This window comes from Clarias gariepinus, chromosome 15, assembly GCF_024256425.1.
Source record: "Clarias gariepinus isolate MV-2021 ecotype Netherlands chromosome 15, CGAR_prim_01v2, whole genome shotgun sequence".
NCBI lineage: Eukaryota > Metazoa > Chordata > Actinopteri > Siluriformes > Clariidae > Clarias > Clarias gariepinus.
The window spans coordinates 31982526-32001036 of NC_071114.1; the positions used below are offsets into that span (position 1 = coordinate 31982526).

The window sequence follows — 18511 nt, forward strand, 5'->3', positions numbered from 1 at the left end:
GCTGCTATCCTGATTAATAAAAACTTACCATTTGTAGCAACTACTGTAGATGCAGACACTGCTGGCCGCTATATTATTGTAGTTGGGCAAGTATACGGGCTCCCACTTATTCTAGCCAATGTGTATGCACCCAATTGGGATGATGAAGGTTTTTTTGTTAACTTTCATGTTTGGCGTTTTCGAAATCCTACTACAAAAAAATACTCATTTTATTCTCCAGTACATTCTACTTTTTCACGCATAGATTATTTTCTTGTAGATAAAAGGCTTCTGCCTCTTGTAACAGATTCGGATTATAAAGCCATAGTGATATCAGACCACTCTCCACTGACTCTGTCAATCCATATCCCCAGTGCAGGGCCTAACTATCGTCCTTGAAGATTTAACTCCTCACTTCTGTCAGATGAGAAGTTTCTGAGCTTTATGAGTTCAGAGATAGAGTTTTTTTTAAATGTCAATCAAACTCCAGGTATGTCATCTTCTACAGTTTGGGAATCCTTAAAGGCATATCTAAGGGGGCAGATTATTTCTTTCTGTGCAAAACAAAATAAGGAGACCAGGGAACAATTTACAAAATTAGCAGATAAGATAAAGAAATTGGATTCAATATGCAGTGTGTCACCTACACCAACCATACTTAAACAACGCTTATTATTACAAGCGGAATATAATTTAATTTCGACAAAACAAGCAGAATATCTGGTTTTAAAATCACGCTCCTCATTTTATGAGCACGGGGAAAAAATGGGTAGACTGTTGGCCAATCTGTTGCAGCAGCGCTCGGCTAAACAAGCTATACCTGAAATTAAAAATGATCATGGTATCAAGTGTACTGATAATTTAACTATCAATAGCTGTTTCCTACACTATTATAAATCACTATTTACTGCTCCTTCAGCTGTTGACACCTCGACATTAGAGGTCTTTTTTCAAAATTTAGGTATTCCTACAATTAGTGCAGATACAGCATTACAATTAGATGAGTCTATATCTGATACAGAAATAGCCCTAGCAATCCAAAGTATGCAATCTGGTAAATCACCTGGACCAGACGGATATCCATCAGAATTTTTTAAAACCTTTTCCAATCAGCTCTTTCTCCGTTGGCGTCAGTTTCCCGGGAAAGCTTTTCTTCTGGTTCCTTACCTCCAACTATGCGGCAAGCAGTTATATCCTTAATTTTAAAGAAAGAAAAGAATCCTCTTGACTGTAGTTCATATCGTCCAATTTCACTGTTGAATACAGATACGAAAATCTTAGCAAAAGTTTTGGCCCGCCGTCTGGAGAAAGTTATGCATTGTGTTATTTCACGTGATCAAACAGGCTTTATAAAAAAACAGATATTCTTTTTTTAATATTAGGCTCTATCTGACACTTTGGAAACAATTATTTCCCTAGACACGGAAAAAGCATTTGATCGAGTGAATTGGGATTTTCTTTTTTACACTCTTGGTAAATTTGGTTTCGGCCCTAAATTTATATCATGGATAAAAGTGCTATACTCATCCCCACTGGCTGCCGTTCGGACAAATAACAACTTATCCCCTTTCTTTGAGCTTCAGCGTGGTACTAGACAGGGGTGTCCTTTGTCACCTCTTCTCTTTGCTGTGGCTATTGAACCATTGGCTATCGCATTAAGGGAAAATGCCAATATTAAAGGTATCTCTTGTGGGGGGGAACACAAAGTTTCCCTGTATGCTGACGACATGCTGCTTTTCATATCCGATCCTCCTCATAGCCTACCAAAACTTGTGGATTTACTGAAAGACTTTGGTGAAATATCTGGCTACAAGGTTAATCTACAAAAAAGTGAAATGATGCCAATTAAAAACATTAAAAACAATATAGTGCAGTTTCCTGATTCAACTACTTTTAAGATTAGTCCTAGAAAAATCAAATATCTAGGAGTTTGGGTTACACATAACCATGCAGATCTGTACAAGGCGAATTATCAGGTTCTACTTTCCAAAACAAAATTAGACCTTGAAAGATGGGACTTGCTACCTCTCTCTTTGGGCAAAAGAATAAACACAATTAAAATGAATCCGTTTCCAAAAATTCCTTTACCAATTTCAGTGTCTTCCAATCTTTTTAACAAAATCTTTTTTCAATAACTTAAGTAGTCAGATTTCTACCTTTATCTGGAATAAAAAACAACCACGTATTAAACAAAGTGTCCTACATAGGCCTTGTGAATCGGGTGGAATGGCACTTCCAAACTTTCTTTATTATTACTGGGCTGCTCTCTCTGATCAATATCTCTCTCATCATTATTATGTGCTAAATTGCCACAAAAACAACCCACATCTTCTCTTACCTCAAACCCACTAGTTATAAACTCAGTTAAAATTTGGAATCATTTTAAGCTTACTGATCTACCCTTGATAGCACCATTAAATGGACACTGTATGTTTGCTCCGTCTTACACGGATAATGCTTTGGTTTGGTTTAAGTGTGGTATTGTTTCATTATACGATCTTTACATTGACAATATCTTTGGCTCATTTGAACAACTTGTACAAAAGTTTAACATTCCCAGGACACATTTGTATAGATATCTCCAGCTGAGGAATTTCATTTCCTGTAACTCTGACTCCTTCCCTTTGTCTCCTTCTCCATCCCTTTTAGATTCTGTTTAGAGCTGTAAATCAGATGCCAAACAGATGATTAGTGCTGTATACAAGTTATTAAACACAAGTAACTCAGACACATTAGATATACTTAAAGGCAAATGGGAAAATGATATAAAATAACAAATTTCAGATAAACTGTGGCAAAAGATAATACATAGAATTTACTCATCATCAGTTTGCCTCAAACATACAGTCATTCAGTTTAAAATTGTTCACCGGCTTCACTGGTCCAAGGTAAAACCGGCAAGGATTAGAGAGGACTTTGATCCCACATGTGACCGATGTAAGCAGGAACCAGCTACGCTACTACATATGTTCTGGACATGCCCAAAGCTATACAATTTTGGGAGTTTTATTTTTGATACCTTGCCAAATACCATTAGAACCATCCCTATTTATTGCACTTTTTGGTGTTGACTCAAGTGGTGCCCGCTTGAATGACGCCAAGGCCAATATGATCGCCTTCAGCTTCTTTCTCGCTAGGAGACTGATCCTGATTAAGTGGAAGGAGTCGTCGCCACCAGTGGGTACTCGCTGGATTAAAGAGGTCTTGTATTTTCTTCATCTAGAAAAGATTCGCTATTCTATAAAGCGATCGACTCAGAAAATTTATTATACCTGGCAACCATTTATAAGCCATTTTGAAAATATAGATGCAGATCAATTAGATCTGTAATAAAAGATTGCTTTTTTAGTCTTTGTTTCTAATACTTCTTTTGCTTCCTTTTCTGTTTGATGTGCAATTTATTTATTTATTTATTTTTTCCCTTTTTCTTTTTCTGCTGACTGCCTTTTTTTGTGGGGTGGGGGGAGGGGTACGGTTAGAAAAAAATAGTGTACAATGTATGTATGTATATGTAACTTGTTAATATTTACCATAAAAAAGACTTTGATAAAAAAAAAAAAACAGTGAGCACGGCGAACGTTGTCCATACCGCATCTAGATCTCACAAAATCTGCCTGATCAGGATTTATAACTTCAGAAAGGATCTTTTCGAGTCTGCGAGCCAATGCTTTTGACTATCTTATAGTCCACATTAAGCAGACTAATTGGTCTATAGGATGAGCAGTCAAGGGGATTTTTAGCTTTTTTTAAGAGCAAGCTAATAGAAGCTTGTTTCCAAGAGGGAGGTATTTCGCCTTCCCAAATATTATTAACAGCAGGTATAAAAATTGGGTGGATTTTAGGCCAGAATTAAAAATAAAAAAAACTTCCAATGTAAAGCCATCCGGGTAAAGCATTTTCCGTTCGGTATAGACTGAATGGGTGCCCAGATCTCCTCCACTGTAAAGGGAGCATTTAAGCTAGATCGATCTTCCTCTGAAATCGACAATAAGATAGGCGTCAATGTCTAGTCCCGTCACATCTAATTCCGAGATATAAAAAGATGTATAAAAATCCCTAAAAGTTCCATTTATAGTAAAAGGGTCTCTTAAATTTTTATCACTCTCATTTAACTCTCAACTCTTTTTTAGTTGGTGAGCAAGCAATCGGCTGGATTTATTGCCAAATTCGTAATATTTTTGTTTAGTAAAGAGCAAAAGCTTCTGAATGTGACTGGTATGGTCCACACTTAGATTGGTTCTTGCATTCGCTTTTAAATTTGAAACTGTAGGGGATTCCAAATTATGGCGAAAGATACTGGGGAATCTCTATTATCAAACCAGAATTGAGATAAACAGTCTGAAACAAAAGGACAAAAAGCTTTACGGTTTAAGAGAGATGTATTAAACCTCCAGTATGAGGTTCTAGGAATAGTGAAAGCAGGATCTATCTGCAAATGTACTGCTGCATGATCTGACAGAGTAATACTGTCAATACGACAGGACTGGATCGCATTCAAAAATTGCTTAGGGATAAAAAAGTAATCAAGCCGAGAATAAGAATTATGGGGGTGTAAGTAAAATGTATAATCCCTCACTTTAGGATTTAATTGGCGCCATGTACAGTATCTATCAAACCTGTATATATGCATAATTTGTTAAGAACCTTAGATGATTTGGGATTCCATACATTTGCAGACGAAGATTTATCTAGAGCGGCATTCATTACACAATTGAAGTCTCCAGCTAGAAAACCTAGACTTACAATAATAATTCAACAATAAAATAATTTGTGATATAAAATCAGGCGGGTCGGAATTTTGTGCACAAACATTTAGAATTGTTATATGATGTTATATTATAAATCTAGCCTATAATCATCATAAATCTTCCTTCAGGATCTGGTTCCTCGTGCTCTAGGCTAAAAGGTAGATTCAAAGTTATAAGAATGGTCACCCCTCTCTTATTCTGAGAGTAAGAGGAGAAATGAACCTGATCCACCCAATCTCTCCTAAGCTTTAAGATTTTAGTATCAGACAGTTTAGTTTCCTGGAGCAGTACTATGTCGGGCTTTTGTTTTTTCAGATGAGTTAAAATTTTGTTCCTTTTCATTACATGGCCAATCCCTTGGACAATCCAGGAAACTAGTTTAAGTGACCCAGTCATGAAAAGCAACCGATTGAAAATTAAGATGGCAGAGAGTTGACTGTGTTTCATGTTTTTGTTTTACAAGGTCAACTGTAAAAACGACAGACCAAAACCACCCCTAATGAAGTCACCAAACATATTAAACATACCGTAGTCCTAACTCAACTGAGAGACCACAATAACAGCTTAGTCGCTAGAGACAACGTCCAAACCTTGGGTTAAATAAAAAACTCAAATCCGGGTCCCCTTTAGATAAATAAAAGGTGTACTTAAGGCAACTGAAACCTTTTATGCGTAACGTTTTAAGATCAATAACAGTACAAATAAGTTAATAATAATAAAAGACAAAGGAAAGATAATAATAGTAATAATAATAACTCAGTTCCAATGAATTGCACAGTCATTCAAAACTATAAAGAGTGAAGGCGGGGACTCGGTGAAAGTCAAGTCTACGTTCCTCCAATACAAATGAAAACAAATGAAAAAAATACCTCAGTCAAGATTTTCCATGAAAGCGGCAGCTGTCTCAGCTGTGACTGGCAAAAAGGCGGATCTGCCCATTATAAAAACAGCGGAGCCATGCTGGATAAGCAAAGCCTCGATATATGTTACGACAGGCCATCAGTTTCCCCACGGCATCAAACTTGCGGCGTTTGCACGAAACCTCCGCAGACAGGTCAGAATAAAACCGTAAGCTAGAGCCATTGTAGGGGATATCGCGCTTCTTTAAAGCTGCCTTAAGCACCTCTTCCTTCTGAGTGTACCGGAGGAATCAAACCAGGACACTGGCTTGTTCGCCAGCGGGCTTGGAGCCAAAGTCCGATGAGTGCGTTCAATCTCCAGCGGCAGGAAGTCAGCGGGTAGGCCGACTAAAGTCAGGATAAGATTCTGAAGAAAGACCGCGAGCAGGATAGAAGCCTCTGCTTTCTCCAGGAGACTGACGATCTTCAAATTTTTCCGACGTCCGCGGTTCTCCGGTTCTTTTAGCTGTAACATATCCACCGTCTTTTGCATTGCGAAAAGCTGAGTGTCATGGTTGCTGTAACTGTCCTCAGTGGCCTCATCCACGCGTCTTTATAAGTCGGTCATCCGATTAGATAGGTTAGAAAGAGAGAGCTCAACCGACGCCACAGATGTTTTTATGTCGCCCAGAGCTCTGTCAATCATGTCCAGCCGCGTTTTGAGCAATTCGTCCATATTCTTAACACGTGAGGCCACAGATTTAATTTCTGATAGAATTTGATCTGTAGTTGCCATACATCCATCCCTACCAGATGGATCTGAGGTAGCATTACTGGTTCCGCCGTGCTGGTCCTTGTTGGTGGAGCACGCGGTCGATCGGAAGGAATAGCAGTAATAATGAAAGTTTTGACACATGTAAATAAAGGTTCACTGAATGAAACTGCCCAAAAAGTGGAATCAAATATTTATTAGTAATATTTAATTAGAAATCTAGAGAGCTGAAAAGTAAAACTAGGACGCATTGGCCCAGTCAGTCCACAGATCTACATGCTTTCAAAAGCCTGTGGAATCACTTGAAGAGAGTCATGCACAGGAGATCCCGGTGAAGTCTTTATTGGTTACATATACAGTAATGCACAAAAGTCTTGAGTCACCCCTCATTTCTTCATATTGTGGCGTGGGCGGGGCGGCGGCTGACGACCAGCATGCCTTGCGGGAATGTCGGTGTGTGTTCACCATGTTGGGGAAAGGTGTTTGGGTTGGTGGCTTCGGCCCTGTTTGTGTGAGGGGTGTGTGACGTGTGAAATGTGCTCCAGTTCAAGCTAGTGCTGAATTGGATGTAGGCTCCTGAGTGAAGGTGCTGCTCATGCCTGACATGCTGTGTGCTTAATAAAGTACTCCCAGCCATTTGCATTGGGTAGCAAATAAGCTCACTCGTCTCTCCAGCATTCTTCCCGGCGTAGAAACGCTACATTGGTGTCAGAAGTGGGATGGAGAATAACGGGTTCGAGCGCACAAAGGAGGACCTTCTAAAAATCCAAAAGCGCTTTCCTGGCGGAGCTAGCGCGAGCACACCACGTCCACCAACGCGGAGCGGGAAGCAGAAAATCCCGGCGCTTGATCTCGGGGCAGAGGCTGGCGCTGCGCAAGCGCCGGAGCAAGATACAGCTCCGTGCGCCGTTAGCCGGCAAAGCGACATGCTGCTGCGCGAGGCCGAGCGCGCTGAGCCCATATCGGCGGCACATCGCGGCGAAAGAGCCGAGCGACCGCCCGCAGCTCAGTGGCGCTCGGTAGGTGAACCTAGCCGGGGACAGGGCTACCCGTCGCGGCTAGGCCTCGACACCGCTTCCGAGATTCCGCGACGACGCCGAGGCCAGGGACCGCCGGACTACCACTTCAACGTTCTCAGGCCTGAGGGACAGCGTACACCAGCAGCCGCTAAACTAGCGCCGGGTGGACGGTTGGGGAGCCCCGCGGGGCTTTACATCGACTGTGTGCCGGACGGCGTCTTACTGCGGGCGCTCGTGGACACCGGCTCCACTGCTTCCCACGGGTTGTGGAACTGTGAACCGCTCATCGCCAGGCAGAAGGGCCCCACCCAGCGCTCGCGGGCACCGCTGCAAGACTTTTGGGTGGGGGCACCTATGGGGCGAATGGGCGTGGACACTCACAGCCAGCTCGGCTCTCCGATGTCATCTACCGGGTGCGGTTGGCAGGGCGGGCACGAGTTTTGCCCCACCGGGACCGTCTTGCGCCTCACCAGCCGCACGCCGGGGAACCATCGAACTCTGGAGGCCGGATCGCCTCAGGACTGCATTCGCGTTCACCCCTCACCTGCCAAAGGACGCCGGCGTTCCCACCGCCAGCGCCGACCGCCTCCATGCCTCCGAAACGGAGTTCGTCATGGTGACCAGGGACGGTCACAGCTCGGGTGGGGGCAGTGTGGCGTGGGCGGGGCGGCGGCTGACGACCAGCATGCCTTGCGGGAATGTCGGTGTGTGTTCACCATGTTGGGGAAAGGTGTTTGGGTTGGTGGCTTCGGCCCTGTTTGTGTGAGGGGTGTGTGACGTGTGAAATGTGCTCCAGTTCAAGCTAGTGCTGAATTGGATGTAGGCTCCTGAGTGAAGGTGCTGCTCATGCCTGACATGCTGTGTGCTTAATAAAGTACTCCCAGCCATTTGCATTGGGTAGCAAATAAGCTCACTCGTCTCTCCAGCATTCTTCCCGGCGTAGAAACGCTACCATATTTTGTTTTCAAAGAGCCAGACCTTCTTGTAATTTTAATGTAGACTTGACAAATAGGTCTCTAGACTGCATGAAGTACTTTTTTTGGCTTTTATTTTCAGTCCAGTCCCTGTACCTGAGCAGTTTCAGGGGAACATTTTTTTTGTTTGTTAAGCCACACAGGGACCCATAAATTATTCAAGCGTTAAAAAAAATATATATATATATAACTTATAGTGAACCAGTGAGACACAGGTGCAGGTGATGACAGATGATCAGGCCGATGATTAGTTTACTGGTGATGCTGAATGCTGAGTGATTGGAACAGACGAGAAGGGAAATGAGATTGCTGCTGAGGACGGTACATAAACACCCAGTTTTTAAGTTGTATCTTTAGAAGCTTTGCAGTCTGTCACAGTAAAACACTTGTCTCCATTTCTTTAATTGAATCTACATACTGTAATTTTTAATTTATTTTTATATGAAGAAATGGGGGGGGGGGACTTTGGCACAGTACTGTACATTACAGCAAAGTGAAATTATTTTCTTGTATTTTTCTTGTCTAGCTTGTTTGAAAAGTGGGGTCAGAGCACAGTGGTCATGATATGGCACCCATGGAGTTTTGTATTAAAATCAAACATACTTTAATAAAGTATTAGTTAAAGGAAAAAACAATTACAAAGGCTTTCATTGTTAAGAAGTTTCATTGTCATTATTCACAATAAAGAGTATCAGTGTGATTGTGATTTTTTTTTTTTGTTTGTAGTGAATATTTTATGTTTTAATTCAGTTACATTTGATTACTTTGTTGTTGTTTCATTTTTTTATTTAGATGGAGACACTTTATAAAACTGAAGAGGAAATCAAAAAAACAGCTTCTGATTCTGCTGGATAAAATGAAATTCCCAAATCCGCTCCACAAACCAGGCAGCAAATATCAACAATATTACACACTGGAGGCAACTGTAATCTGTGTGTGTTCTGATTCAGGTTCCAGTTCAGACTCAACACCACAGGCATATTTTGGGGCATCTCTTTCCTGCCGAAAAGACAATGCAAAGCGAATTATGATTGACCAATCTTGTCTTAAAACATGGCACGAGTTTGTCTCTCGTGCAGTTATGTCATTTACTTTAGAAGGTTCTGGTGATAGTATTTCATTCCCAGAGTCAGTGAAGTGCCAGGCATACATTCGAGACTGGGAAAAAAATGTTTATGAAGAAAAACGTCCTTGTTTAAAATGTAAAGAGCTGTTTAATTTAAAAGATGCAGACTTGAATGAAGTGAATCATCTGTACGGGAATTGTGCGAAGACAGAGTGTTTGAGCAAATTACTTTTTCATAACCCACACACAAAGGAACACAACGATTGAAAATCGTACAATGGTAACTTTCGAGACACTCAAGAGAAGAACAGAAGAAAGCTTAACAGAGCAGCTTAAAGAGGTTGGCATTCAAATGCCAAATGATTGAGAACTTTCTCTTTTTAAAGTGGCCAGTGAGCACATTTTAAAATTTGTGCATATTTTTTTTTGTCTAATTTGTAAATATATTGTCTTAATTAAAGATATGCCTTCTTTTTGTGCCTTAAATTGTTTTTTATTATACTTTAAGTACCTTAAGCATCCCGCTTGAAGTGATACGATGGGTCTGAAAAAATATGATAGACAATTTTAATATGAGTATGGTGACTGCTCAGTGTTAAAATCTAAAATCTTTTCCTGTTAAAATTTGTGCATATTTTATTTGTCTAATTTGTAAATGTATTGTCTTAATTAAAGATATGCCTTTTTTGTGCCTTAAATTGTTTATTATACTTTATGTACAGTGGAACCTCGGATTATGAGCATAATTCGTTCCGGAAGTGGGCTCGTATTCCAAAACACTCATAAACCACATTTAATTTTCCCATAAGAAATAATGGAAACTTACATTATTATTATTATTATTATGCACACTTGTTTACACAGCAAAAGTGAATCAGCTGATTTAGTGAAGTTTGAACATTATAATTATGTCCTTTATAGCAGCAGAAACACATCCTGATGGCCAGATAATGTTCCCCCTCTACTTTTCACATACAGATGTGTCAAAATAGTACTAATGACATGTTTACAGCCTACAAGTGACTCAGCTCAAGTTAAGCATTCCAAATATGTCCATGATAGTGTCTCTTAGTGTAGCTAGATCAACATATCTCTCCACTCTTATAGAAAATAACAAAAATAATCCTAGATTTTTATTTCATGCTGTAGCCAAAATTGAGGTTTTGAAACCGAACAATGTAATTGATGCAGATGTTAATCTAGCCATGTCAGATCAGAACCTAGAATACTTTACTCCCCTTGAAGAGAATGAACTAATTTCACTCATCTCTTCTTCAAATTCATCAACCTGTATACAAACAGCCCCACTGCTTATCACACAAACATCATTAATGTTAGCATCAAAGCTAATTATCCACATATTTACACAGAGATGAATAAACACAGAGTAACTAACGGTCATGTCTCACGGTGTTACACTGTAAAAAAGAAAGAGAGATGGAGAGACAGAGAGCGAGAGAGAGACAGAGAGAGATGGAGAGACAGAGAGAGAGAGAGAGACAGAGAGAGATGGAGAGACAGAGAGCGAGAGAGACAGAGAGAGAGCGAGAGAAAGAGACAGAGAGAGGAGGAGAGATGGAAAGACAGAGAGCGGGAGAGACAGAGAGACAGAGAGAGGAAGAGAGAGAGACAGAGAGATGAAGAGATGGAGAGGAAGAGAGATGGAGAGACAGAGAGCGGGAGAGACAGAGAGCGAGAGAGAGAGAGATAGAGAGAGATGGAGAGAGAGAATTGAGAATTTAAAACTCCATTTTAATACAATGCAAACAAAAACATAAAAACATAGAAACACAATGGGGGGGGGGGGTTACAACAGACTATTAAAAGTCAAAACATTTTCAATGATGTTACAAACAACATTTTTAACACACCATCTTTGTTCAAAAAAAGATACATTATTTGTTGCTTTGTAATAATGAAAGTCAATTAAAATTCTAGATTTAACCAAAATTGAAAAGATCATTATCACATCGGTGTTCACATTTCCTTCCATTTTCCTTTTTCTCCTTAAATAAATTGCCATTTTTGCCTGACCCAGCAAAAAATTAATTAATTGACATTCAAAGGAACGTTTTCTTGAGTACTTAAAACCACAAATAAAAGTTTTCATAGAAAACAACTTATCAAAACATATAAAAAAATCCTGCATCAAGGAAAACAGAGGACTCAACCTCCTACAAAACATAAAAGCATGAAACACAGTTTCTCGTTGTGAACAGAAAAGACATTTTTGACTAACTTCATGATTCATTATTGAGACAAATGCATTGACCGCAACAATACCATGTAGAATTCTCCATTGTAAATCACCTGTTTTCTTACTTAATTGTGACTTATATAGTGCCCCCCACTCAGGTCTATCAACCACACTTAAATGCAAAACATTGCGCCAAGGTGTATCTATTTTTCCATCGAGACTCTTCTTATTAAAGACTTTCACACAACTCTTGTACAACATTTTGCTAGAAGCTCTTTTCTCTCCCGACAATAATAAATTGGTAGTCCTTAAAAAGAAACCATTACACGACTCCAGGTCAGGAACCAAACACAGGTTTGGAAAACAGTCCTCCTTCCGGGGCAGAATCCGCCCTTCTATAAAGTCTTTGAGCATCTTAGACTCCTTTTCCGTGATGATTTCCTTCGATTTCGCCAACAACTGAGTTATTATCCTTAATGACTTCAGATTTAATCTTTCCGCCATTGCATTGCAGTTGGAAAAGTCAGGTCCAACAATAGAAATTAAACTTTCAAGGTTGACAACCCGGCACTTGATTAATAAGTCTGTCAAAACAGGAAGAAACTTTTCATTTGACACATCTAGGCGAGAACCAAAAATCAGTGGTTCTTGAAGAGTCCAGTACAAGGAGTCAGTCTTTTCACTTCTCGATACTTTAAAATGCGACCAAACCTTAAACAAATTACAATAATAAACAGGTGATTTAAAACGATCCAATTTTTTGGGGTCCATCCAAAACAAGGACTTGTCTAGGCCCAACCCTTCATATTGCCTTAAAATAACAGCAGCAGCCCGGCTCCAATTTTCATTTATAGACGTGTTGATAAACCTTTGTGCAAAATTAATCCTAAAAGCTGCCGCTCTACTCTGTAAATGAATCAGGCCTTGCCCCCCTTCATCTTTGGATAAAAACAATACACTTTGTGGGACCCAGTGCAGATTGTCCCAAAAGAAGTTAACAAGAATGGATTGGACTTTTTTTAAAAGAAGTGGTGGGGGATCAATGCAATTTAGCCAATGCCAAAGAGTGGATGCTGCTAGATTATTGATAATTAAAACCCGTCCTCTATATGACATGTAAGAGATTAAAAACTTCCACTTATTCAGACGACCTACAATCTTTTCTTCTACACCTTCAAAATTTTTTCTAACAGTTAAATCATCCCCTGGGTAAACACCAAGGTATTTAAACCCAGTTTTACTCCATTTTAACCCCCCAGGGAGAGTAGGGTGACCATTTGTCCATTTACCAAATAAAAAAGCCTCGCTCTTGTCCCCGTTTACCTTAGCTGAAGAAATTGACATAAAATCTCTTAAAATGTCTGTTATTTTCAGTACATCTCCTTGCCCATCAATAAAAATAACAATGTCATCAGCATAGGCAGATAATTTAAACACACTCTCACAATTAGGGATACTGACACCTTTTAATTCAGCTCTAAATTTTTTTAATAAAGGTTCAATTGCTAAACTGTATAGCATACCGGACAGAGCGCACCCCTGCCTAATCCCTCTACAAACTCTAAAGGGAGCACATAAGTCACCATTAACCTTCAATAGACTTTCAACATCACAATATAAGACTTTTAACTTATCAATAAAGTCCTCATTAAAACCAAAAGCTTTTAAAACATCCCATAAATAAAAGTGTTCTACTCTATCAAAAGCTTTTTCTTGATCTATTGATATTAAACCAAAATCTATATCTAATAGCTTACCAATGTCAAGAAAATCTCTAACGAACGCAACATTATCAAAGATTTGCCTACCTGGAACACAATAGGTCTGATCAGAATGAATAATTTCATCTAAAACTTTACTTAATCTATTTGCTAACGTCTTAGAGAGAATTTTATAATCACTGCACAGCAATGAGACCGGTCTCCAGTTCTTGATATCATTCAGGTTGCCTTTTTTCGGCAGTAGTGTGAGAACTGCTCTGCGGCAGCTCAGTGGAAGTCTTCCACAATTCAGGCTCTCATTGATGACAGCGAGCAGATCCGTACCAATCTCAGGCCAAAAAGACTTATAAAAGTCTACAGATAGGCCATCTATACCTGGTACTCTGCCACTTTCCATGCTCTGAAGAGCTATTTGTAGCTCCTCCAAGGACAATGCCCTACCGAGCTCTCCATTGGCATCATCTGATATCTGAGGTAGACCCTCCAAGAACCCCATATCACTGTGTGACCTGTATGCAAGCTCACTACTATACAGTTCTTCATAAAACTCTACTGCTCTTCTACGGATTCCAATATGGTCAGACAAAAGTGCACCCTCCTTAGAACGTAAGCCATAAATGCATCTTTTTTGACCATTTCTTTTCTCCAAATTAAAAAAGAATTTTGTGGGTATATCCATCCACTCTATATTTTGAAACCGAGATCTGATCAGGGCCCCTTGTGCTTTCCAGTTTAAAAGTTTAGACAAAGCTTTCTTTTTTTCAGTTAAGATCTTAAAAAGCTCTAGATTTTGTTCAGTATCAATAGATTCTTGAAGCTTCTTTATATCTTCTTCTAAATGTACCATTGAATCATTTAGATCTCTAGTGATGTTGTAAGAATACTGTTGACTCAGTTGTTTGATTTGTACCTTCCCAAAGTCCCACCATTGCTGCAAGGACTGAAACTCAGATTTTTGGGTTCTAAAATTCTTCCAAAAAAAGGAAAAAATATCTCTAAACTTCGAATCAGTTAATAAATTATTATTAAAATGCCACAATGCACTCTTAGGCTTAATGGATTCCAAAGTTAGGGAACACTGAATTAAACTATGGTCTGAAAAACCAACTGGAATGATGTAACAATCACTAAAAATACTCAGTTGGTGACTAAAACCATAGAATCTGTCCAGTCTTGCTAAAGACAACATGTTGTTATAAGAATGGGCCCAAGTATATTGTCTGTGTGTCTTATGGAAATTTTTCCAGATATCCACTAAATCATGTGTTTCAATTAATTGGTTTAACCTCTTTCGAGAAGCTATATGAGGTTCGATATGATTTCTATCGGCTTCATTTCCTGTACAATTAAAATCTCCTCCCAACAAGAACAGATCTTCAGCATTACAATCATTTATAACCTTACATAATGTGTTTAAAAAGCACATTCTTTCAACCGCATTAGTAGGAGCATAAACACATACAAAGACATAAAATTGATTTTCAAATTGAGCTCTTATCTTTAAACACCTTCCTTTAACGATTTCTTCTACCTGATAGGAAATTGGTATAAAGCTGTTTGAAAACAGAATAGCCACACCTCCACTTAGAGATGTGTTATGACTACAGACAGATAAACCATCTAATTCCTTTGCCCATTCAGCTTCATTCAAAGTGTCACTATGTGTTTCTTGTGCAAGTAATATGTCAATTTTCTTAATCTTTATTAATTCATATAATTCAAACCTTTTCTTTTCCTCTCGTGCTCCATTTAGATTTAAAGAAGCAACATGAAAACTTCTCATCAAAATGAAAAAGCAGTACAGGGGTCCGTTCTTCGAACGTCGCTTGACACATCCGAGATGAATTGACACATCTAAGATGAGAACATCGTGCTAATTACGATCCGGCTAAGTCGGTTCTTCGAGCTCACCTGTTGTTGATGATTAGTATATCTGGATTGAGTTGTCTAGGATTATTGCGCGCTCGTGCGTTGGTTTAAAAGGCGATATGCATCGACAGTAGAAACACTGATCACAAGCCCTCCGATTGGTTGACGAAATGGAAAAAGACCGGCTCAACTTTTTTTTGTAACACGTGTTATGCGCTGAAATGCCCCCCTGCCATGGATTGCCCCCCCTACATAATCGCTATCAAATATTATATTAGAACATTAATTTATAGGTTAATGGTTTACAAATTACAAATTACATGAGACAATAAAATAAAATAAGCAATATGAAAATAAATATGTTGTATATGAAAAAATAGAAATATTATGTATAGTTTTATATTGTTTATTTTATAATAAAATTAGTTTCGTCCAATTTATCATTATAAAATATAAATTTTTAATATATATATATATATATAAATATTTATTAGCATATTTTTATGACAAACCCCTGAAAAATAAATGTGTTACAAAATGAACATTATACAAGAATTTGTATTAATGGTCTTGACGGCTGTCTCGTGCCTAGGGTTTATTATAATAGTAATATCATATTTGATAATAATAAACCTATGAATTTATGTTCATATATAATATTTGATAGCGATTATGTGTGTGTGTGTGAGTGGGGGGGAGTCCATGGCAGGGGGCATATACTTTTCTTTTTCCACGTGAGTCGGTCATGCTCTTTAACCAATCAGATGTGACCTCGCCATTTCAACCAATCATAACCCGGCAGGAGCGCAGGCTAAATCCTGTTTACAAGAAATAAAGCTGCTCCCGAGCAGGTTCAAGCTTACGGATATGTTGCTATGACAACAAATGCTAGAAGCGCATCGAAGAACGAAACAATCCAAGATCAGGACAAATCCACAACAATCAAATCCAGCTAACTGAGTTAGCGACGTACGAAGAACGGACCCCAGGAAACACAAAAACAACAACAAAAAAGAAAAAAAAGAAATACATCAAGAAATTATAGATTTATTTCTTGTCCTCATCAACATTAATGCCTAGTTGAGAACTAACTTTAGTGAGGATCTTTTTCAACCTAAAGACCTCTTGATCAGAAAAAAGACCCTCACTCTTAAAAAATCCGGAAAATATTTAGAAATGTGCACATTTCTTGCACTCTTAGTTTTTCTCAAAAAGATTTTAATGTCATCTACAGTGTAAGATTGATTTAAAGAATCATCTTGGGAAAGGTCAAAGGAAACACTGCATTCAGAAAGGTCAGTTTCGCTCTCCGTGTCAGTTTAACTTGGATTGACATTTTCCCCTTTTTTTAATTTACTATAGTGTCGTTGTTTCATTCCCCTCTTTTGTGGTGTCTTAAAAACACACTCATCCTGTTCCTTTAAATCTTGATCTCCTTCCAGCTCCATGTCCTGACTCTTATCGGAACTCTGCATGTCCCCTAAACCATTACTTGACTGTATCTTATTTGTTACAAGAGCTTCCTCCATAGCCACTACTGCAGTCCCTTCACTATCCATTTGTTTTGAGGCTGCTGTGTCACCTGATGCAACCGCTGGGTTAACATCTTTGGTTGTATTTGCACTGTTCTCCTCAACAGCATCAGATACTGAAGGTAGCTCCATTCTAACAGTCTCCCCTTCAATCACACCTGTTCTCTCGGCTAATACTGGTACGGCATTCTGTTTGGACTTATCGTCCTTCCTTGGGCAAGCTCTTACAAGATGCCCTAACTCACTGCAACTCAGACACTTCATATTATTTGTTGTAGCAAAAATCACGTAGTTAAATTCATCAGGTTTGAGATTAAACGTCAGATCTAAATCCTCCCGGCTTTCATTTAAAACCATATACACGAAGCGTCTGAACGACACTACATGTTTCAATAAAGGTGATTTACAACCAATTTGAATCATCTTTATTGGTGAAACCAGCTTCCCATATCTCTCTAACACTGGTGCAAGTACATCATTTTTAATGAAAGGCGGCACATTTGAAAGTATGACTTTTTTTGACGGCAAAGACAACGGCAACACTGGAACGAACGCATTGTCAACCACAACACCACTCTCAACCACAATATTCGCTAATTCGGTAGTTTTCATAAAAACAACAATCGCGTTGTTCATTCTCGACGCGGAAACCACATTCTCACATCCAACCACTTCTCCTACTGCTAAACTACAATCCTCTACACTTGCTTTCGACACAATCTTTACACCATGACGCCGTGTGAGGAAGTCTAAATTCCTCACGCCTGAGGCCATCCTACCAGTAAAGAACTGGCAGGTACACGACCTGCACAGGTTCGGTCCAAAGAAACAGTTGCCTAACACAAGTGAAAAGATAGAAAAAAGAAATTTTGACACTGCGGCCAAAAAGATCCGTCTCTATATAATCCCTAATCGCCCGTTTATAATAAACAATGCATTAAAGTGATTGTCTAGTTGCAAACTGTGTACGTAGTCGGAAAACTATATTATGCTTACCTTTGTTACGTTAGATGGTTTATAACGATGTCTGTCGAAGATTAAGAAGTCATGTAAACACATCAGTAAACACATCGCGTCCGTATCTCTCTCGGTAAGTTTTTCCCATTAATTCATGCCCATGCAGTGATGAGAAAGACAAATCGAGTCGATGCATGTCCATTCTTTTAATTTCTGCGTTGTCAGGCGATATTACAAACTTCCGCGTAGGTTCCGTACTTAAATCAAACCAAAAACGACTGAAGAAAACAGGCTCGGGCTCTATATTCCAGCGTTTTCCAGTTTGGACTGCATTACCCACAAAGCACTGCGTTGTGGCAATGCTTTGTGGGCAATGCAGTCCACAGCATTGCCCGCACTGGACTACACTTCCGTCGCTATACCCTACGTGTCACGCCCCACAGAACGGGGGGGGGGGACGACGACGACTCAGCAGAGGTCATGAGCATTTAAATGAGCATGTACTGAAACAGGTTGCTGAGAACAGAGCTAGTTTTTACCAGGTAAAAGAAGTGGTTTTTTTTTTTACACAATCCTTTTGAATTTTTAATTAACGTATAATACAAACTTTTCATTAGGAGCCTAAAGATCATATTAAAATTTAATGAAAAATATAATGTGTAGGACCTTTAACATTCATGAATAAGTAAGTGTAAGAAAAAAATAAATAAATGAATAAATAAATAGAACCTATATAGTAGACAGAAAGCATCGATAAAAGTATAATCACAGGATATCAGTCTATATTGGTTTGATTTTGTCATAGTCCAAAAGGAGCACAAATATCTTATAGTCCATG

At 39.1% G+C, this 18511-nt stretch overlaps 1 protein-coding gene across 1 annotated transcript in view; it reads right to left on the reverse strand.

The window, feature by feature from the left end:
* The window catches only part of LOC128542741 (MORC family CW-type zinc finger protein 4-like), a 40542-nt gene extending 22743 nt beyond the window's left edge, over positions 1-17799 (reverse strand). Inside the window, exon 1 of the mRNA XM_053512713.1 lies at positions 17713-17799. Coding sequence (XP_053368688.1) covers positions 17713-17787 — 75 coding nt within the window. The 5' untranslated portion in view covers positions 17788-17799. The remainder of the gene's footprint in view (positions 1-17712) is intronic.
* Positions 17800-18511: the final 712 nt, after the last annotated feature.